The 6,685-nt window shown below is 39.0% G+C and overlaps 1 protein-coding gene across 2 annotated transcripts; it reads left to right on the plus strand.

Moving 5' to 3' along the window:
- The first annotated feature begins 3,620 nt into the window (after positions 1-3,620).
- LOC129718353 (UDP-N-acetylglucosamine transferase subunit ALG13 homolog) lies at positions 3,621-4,538 on the plus strand. 2 transcript variants are annotated; one of them, XM_055669058.1, is made up of 2 exons: positions 3,621-3,768; positions 3,842-4,538. In XM_055669058.1, the coding sequence occupies exon 2, from the start codon at positions 3,875-3,877 to the stop codon at positions 4,385-4,387; it is 513 nt and encodes a 170-aa protein (XP_055525033.1). In that variant the 5' UTR covers positions 3,621-3,768; positions 3,842-3,874; the 3' UTR covers positions 4,388-4,538. The 2 variants fall into 2 exon arrangements, with proteins under 2 accessions (XP_055525033.1, XP_055525031.1); XM_055669056.1 differs by having other exon boundaries at positions 3,849-4,538.
- The last annotated feature ends 2,147 nt before the right edge of the window (positions 4,539-6,685 follow it).

A 6,685-nucleotide genomic window follows, 5' to 3' on the forward strand; every position in this document is an offset into this window, starting at 1 on the left:
ACGTTTACGGAAATATCCATATTGAGTATTATTCGGTCATTTCCGACTGTTGCCTATAAGTTGCCATTTAGCAATTTAAAATGGTGCCTGACGTCAATTGTTAGCTCCTTGCATCATTGTGGTTCCAGAGAAACTCATATTGGATAGTAATCGTTTATTTTAGGCTGTTTTTCACAAACCGGTAGTCGCTATCTTGGATTTCAAAATTGTATTTAGGATACTGGTTAAAGAAAAACTCATATTGGGTGATATTTTGTCACTTTGGACTGTTTTTCAGAAGCCCAAAGTCGTCATTTTGGACTTTGAAATAGCCTGTGAAATCAATTTCTGTCATCTGGGCGTAATTCTGGTTCCGAAAACATTCATATTGAATGGTATTTGGTCATTTCCGGCTGTTTGCCAGACACCGGAAGTCACCATCTTAAAATTCAAGATTGTGTCTGTGATCAATTTTTAGCTTCTGTGCATCTTTTTGGTTCTAGAAATACTAATATTTAATGGGAATCGTCCATTCCAGGCTGTTTTCCAGAAACCGGAAGTTGCCATCTTACAATTCAAAATGTTGTCTGAAGTCGATTTGTGGCTCCAGTGCATCATTACGGTTCCGGAAATACCCATATTGGGTGGTATTTGGTCATTTGCCGCTGTGTTTCCGACACCGGAAGTCGCCATTTTGGATTTCATAATGGCATTTGGAGACAATTTTTGGATTTTGAACGTCATACTGGTTAAAGAAAAACTAATATTGGGTGGTATTTGGTCATTTTCTGCTGTTTTCAGAAACCGGAAGTCACCATATTAGAATTTAAAATGCTATCTGTGGTCAATTTTAGCTCCTGTGTATTATTCTAGATCCGGACATTATTATATTGGGTGGAAATCGGCCATTTTTGGCTGTTTTCCAGAAACCGGAAGTTGCCATCTTACAATCCAAAATGTTGTCTAAGGTCTATTATGGAACATATCTGTTACCACTAAAAACATTCACCTGCCAATATGGTTCCATTTAGTTGATTAGTTCGCGAGATGTGCAGAAATTTGTGAAGAAACATGTACTTCCAGAAGAGGGAGGGGTGTAAACCATTATGGACATATTTGTTACCTCTAAAAACATTCACATACCAAATTTGGTTGTATTTTCTTGATTGGTTCTTGAGCTGTGCGAAATTTGTGTTTCATTTTCATGGGATCCCTCCCTTATAGACGAGGGAGTCGAGTGTCAAACCATTATGTACATATTAGTTACCACAAAAAACATTTACCTGCCAAATTTTGTTCCATTTGGTTGATTAGTTCTCGAGATGTGCACAAATTTGTGTTTCATCCAACTATTATGGACATATTAGTTACCCCTTAAAACATCCACATGCCAAATTCGGTTTCATTTGCTTGGTTTGTTCTTGAGTTGTGCAGAAATTTATGTTTCATTTGTATGGGACTCCTCCCTTCCAGAAGAGGGAGGGGTCTCAAACTATCATAGGAACCTTTATCGGCACCAAAAACCCCTAACACAAATTTTCACGTCGATCGGTTCGGTAGTTTTTGGGCCTATATGAATCAGACAGACAGACAGACTTGACTGCATTTTTATATGTAAAGATTACAACATCAATATTTTAGAACCTAAAGAGTGAATATACATTTATTGGATTGAAGCAGTCATGTAATTTATTTTTACAAATGAAAAATTGAATGAGAAAGGCTGGGTCTGATGCTAGGTGGATTATTTAGGTTTTTTAATTTGTAATTAGTTTGTATTACTTATGTTGTTTTAGTTTCATAAAAAATATATATATTTAGGCAAAATTTGTTTAGTTCGAAGGGTCATCCATAAATTACGTATTTTTTCAATGGGGAGGACGCCCAGTGGCACTACTTATGGTCAAAGGTCATATAATTCTATAAACAAGGAAAAAAGTGCCAAAAATATTAAAAATTGGATTTCGTGCTTTATGGACGGCCCTAAACAAAAAATGGATGCCAAATTCGTGTTTAGCGCCCCAAAATTATGTAAATACCAAGTTTTTGTCGCATTTATCGACACTTTTTTTGCTTGGCCAGCCTTTGCATGGAGTCGCCCCACTGTGCAGGGGTGGCATTGCGCAGCTCGATTCGAACGATTCTCGCTATTTTCGAATAGGTCACATACTGCCAGTTATGCTTTAAGCTTAAAAGGAGCTGTCATTGTCATTTGTCCTGCGGCTCATCTAACCCGCAAAGTCGAAAAAAATACAACAAACAAAACATAGCGCCCCCCAGCGATCATTTGGTTTTGTTCAATGTCACCCCAGGTTTCAAGGGCTAACATCTCAACGTATGAGTGAACGAGATAGCATATCACCGCCACTTCTCATACACATTTATCTACCAGCTGACAGCGGGCACAAATGAGATTAAGCCCAGGTCATGAGTTGAGTTCATTCCCAGCGAACAATTTTGTTGATTTACAGCTTAATAAGTTATTATTCAGTGGATTTCGGCTGAACTAAAGCTTAACAAGCCGTTATCCAACAAAATTGTTTGTTGGGTTGTCATTCATTGTGGAAAATGTTATTATATTTACAGTCCCTCTACAATTATGGGTCAGTCAACGTATTGCCTAAATGTTGAAAAATGAATATAAAATCGGAAAAGTTATCAACTACGAATGTTTTACTATCTATTTCTGTGTTCTGATGTATACTTTCGATCGACAATTAGTTTCACTGCAGCTGATGTGTGCAAATCGGTAAAGAAAAAAAATAGTACTTGCATAGCAAAAGACACAATTATGGGTCACTTTTGGCCAAAAATTATTTTATTGTTGTAAAAGCTTGATAATAAGTTATTTTATTAGGTCGTGATGTATTTTCATGCAAAAGTAATAAAAATAGCCAAAATATGGACTGACCCACAATTGTGCACCGAAAAGCGTGACATTTCTACAATTATGGGTCACTTCACTTATTGCACCGAGCAGAATTATTGTTTTTAGTAACATTTTCAACATTAAATCATTTCAATCGTAGGAATAGGGTTACAATTGAGTTATAAAATATACCACTGCCAATGAAAATTGTTCAGTTTCATGAGAATAGACGTATTTGCGTATAAGTGACCCATAATTGTAGCTGACCCATGATTGTGGAGGCACTGTATATGCTACGCGTAATGTAAGCGTAATGTTAATATATTTATATGCTACACGTAAGCGTGAGCATGAATGAATCATGAAGATTATGTTCCGTACATATGCAGATTTTTATACAGATTATTTGAAATTTTACCAAGGCGACAACTTGACAAGATTTTTTGAGCTTCAAAATACAGATGAAAAAGTGGAATCACTGCTCATCAGGCTTGTTGTCAGATCTACGGATTTGTTTAACTCCTATCCGAAGATAAAATATGCGGATTTTTGAAATAATTACGGAAATCTATTGTTTTTTCAAAATATCTACTGAACTCGGAATTCTCCCATAATTCGATCTCATTTAAAAAATATGGTTGCAAGTGAGATTTAACTTATGTACCTCCGTCGTTTGATTATTTACACAAGCTTTCTCCTTTTTTCGAAATATAACCAAAAAAGAAAAATTCGTAATCTACTGATTTACACGAAATAGTTCTGGCATCTCTGTAACTCGCGCATGACGATTGAAGTAAACAATAACTTCAATCGCTGAAATTTCTTCTCTTCAATGACTGCTTATTACCTTCATGGCCTGATCGTTTATGTTCCACGAAATTCAACTAGATTAGGCTTATTGCGTTTTTTCGTTATTGTTTGTAAGTAAATATTACATTTTTATATATATATATATATATATATATCTATATATACAATTGATGAACTGTTTAGTTTTCAGTTCCCCTAGTAATTTTGAAAACAAATATGAAACGAGCTGCTTACGAGAGAGTTTTCGTTACTGTCGGAACGACTAAGTTCGAGGAGCTAATTGATAAAGTGACTGATCCTACAGTAGTTAATGAATTGCGACGATTAGGTTGCCGTAAACTGCACCTCCAGATCGGACGTGGCAAGCGTCCAATCATATCAAAATCAGTTTTGGGTAGTGATATTGAATTAAAATTTTTTGATCTAAAGACCAGCATAGCGGAAGACATTCAGCAAGCAGATCTAGTAATCAGTCATGCAGGTGCCGGCAGCTGTATTGAAGTTCTTGGTGCAGAAAAACCGCTTATTGTGGTAATTAATGATCGATTAATGGACAACCACCAAGCGGAACTTGCAGAACGACTGTCGCAGGAAGGCTATCTGTTATACTGCACATGCTCTACGCTGAGCACAACTTTGGCAGAAAGAAACTTGGATCAGCTTAAGAAATTTCCACCGGGTACTCCCGCAAAATTCACTAGTTATTTGGATGCATTTATGGGTTATTAGAAATTAGCGTGAGTGTTTCAATAATTAATGTGTTACAAATATCAATATGGTAATGGGTTATCACACTTATAAAAGTTCGTAAAGATACCTATGTGGGAAACAATCAGAAAGCTGTCTTTTGTCAAATAAAAGGTACGCAAACCAACTTCAATTTTCGAATCATGAATCATTATCATGTGGTGACGAATGTAACAGTGAGAAAAATTTTAATTAGATCATTTAAGAGAGCGGGCTCACATGACATGAAAGGTGGTAACACTTTTGAACTAATGGTTGATTATGAAAGGAGTTTTAATATTTTCGAATGTCCATGGAACGAATCACGGAAGGATAAAACCGCTAAATTATATAAATATTCAAGGGCGATCGTCAATGAAAGAAGTTATAATGGTCGAAATAATATTTAAACAATGGTATGGATTACAAAGCGAAATTGGCGAAGATATTTCATCAACTAATAAAACGACATCCGTTAAGCACGTCACGCGAATCCCGACTTGGGAGAAACTGTAAATGTCATTAGGATCGTAGACTTAGCCCCGTAATTGCATTAGCCGTTAGCTGCATCCTGTACATTAGCCGTTAGCTGCGAAGTTTGTATTAAACAAATAGAACAGTATGAGTACTGGATAAGATAAAGAAAAACCAGGAGAAGTACACATCACGGCAACCACCTCTCCCATAATAACAAAAAAAAAAATAAAAAATTCAATTTTCTCAGAATATTATACAAGAAATATCAAGCTCATCTATTTTTGAAGTTCTCTTTCAAAGAGGCTTCCACAGGGGGGCGAAATTTTTTTCAAAATCAAATCCCCTGACTTTCCCTGAATTAGAACTTTAATTTCTTGATGTTTTTTAGCATTCGGTACGAAAAAGTGCAATATCTTCTTTCTTTCTTTTTTGGCTAACCGTTCACCGGTCTAGGGCCGAACGAATTAGAGATGTCCAGCTTCTTCTGTCTTGGGCAGCCGTTCTCCAGTCTCCCCGTACACCAGCAGATCGTGCATCTTCTTCCACCGCGTGCGAGGCCTACCACGGAGTCGACGGCCTCTTCCTGGTTCTCTACTGAAGATAGTTTTGGCGGCTCTCGTCAGGCATCCTGGCTACATGTCCAGCCCACTGAAGCCTGCCTCACTGTATTACCTTCACTATATCAGCATGTTTGTATACCTGGTACAACTCGTGATTCATGCGTCTGCGCCACACTCCATCTTCCAGTTTACCGCGAAGTATCGATCGCAGAACTTTACGCTCAAAAACTCCGAGCACTCGTCGATCAGCTTCCTTCAGCGTCCATGCTTCATGTCCGTAAAGGGCCACCGGGAGTATCAGCGTCCTATACAGCGCTAGTTTTGTGCGAGTTTGCAAACTACGGGACCTTAGCTGGTTACGCAGTCCGTAGAAGGCCCTGTTCGCAGCTGCAACTCGTCGTTTCACTTCACGGCTCATATCGTTGTCACATGTCACAAGCGTACCAAGATAAGCGAATTCGTCAACCACTTCAAATCGTTCCTCATCTATCTCAGCACCAACACCACGGGGACTCCCACGCTCTCTGCCAGCTACCTTGTACTTCGTTTTGGCAGAGTTAATGACAAGTCCCAATCTCGCTGCTTCTCTCTTAAAAGGTACGGCCTTACGGTTAATACCGATGATATCGATGTCGTCCGCAAAACCAAGAAGCATGTGAGATTTCGTGATGATTGTACCGTTTCTTTCGGCGTTTGCTCTTCGTACTGCACCCTCAAGATCGATGTTAAACAGTAGGTTGGAGTGCGCATCCCCCTGCTTCAGTCCATCCAACGTTACGAACGCGGCTGATGTCTCGCCAGCTATCCGCACGCACGATTTTGATCCCTCCAGTGGCATACGACTCAGCTTTATTAGTTTCGTAGGGAAACCGTGTTCCAGCATGATCTGCCACAGCTCGTTTCTTTTCACTAAGTCGTATGCCGCCCTGAAGTCCACAAACAGATGGTGAGTCGGTAAGTTGTACTCCCGTAACTTATCGAGGATCTGTCGCAGGGTGAAGATTTGATCCGTCGTGGAACGCCCTTGTCGAAAACCAGCCTGGTATTCGCCAACAAAGAATTCCGTTAACGGTCTCAATCTGAAGAACAGGATACGAGAGAGCACTTTATATGCGGAGTTGAGCAACGTTATCCCTCGATAGTTGCCACAATCCAATCGATCCAACCAGTCGTTCGGCATTTGTTCGTCCGCCCAGATTCTTAGTATTATCTGGTGGATCGCATAGATATTCCCAGCGGCCTTGCCGTTTTTCGGCTCACTATT

This window comes from Wyeomyia smithii, chromosome 1, assembly GCF_029784165.1.
Source record: "Wyeomyia smithii strain HCP4-BCI-WySm-NY-G18 chromosome 1, ASM2978416v1, whole genome shotgun sequence".
NCBI lineage: Eukaryota > Metazoa > Arthropoda > Insecta > Diptera > Culicidae > Wyeomyia > Wyeomyia smithii.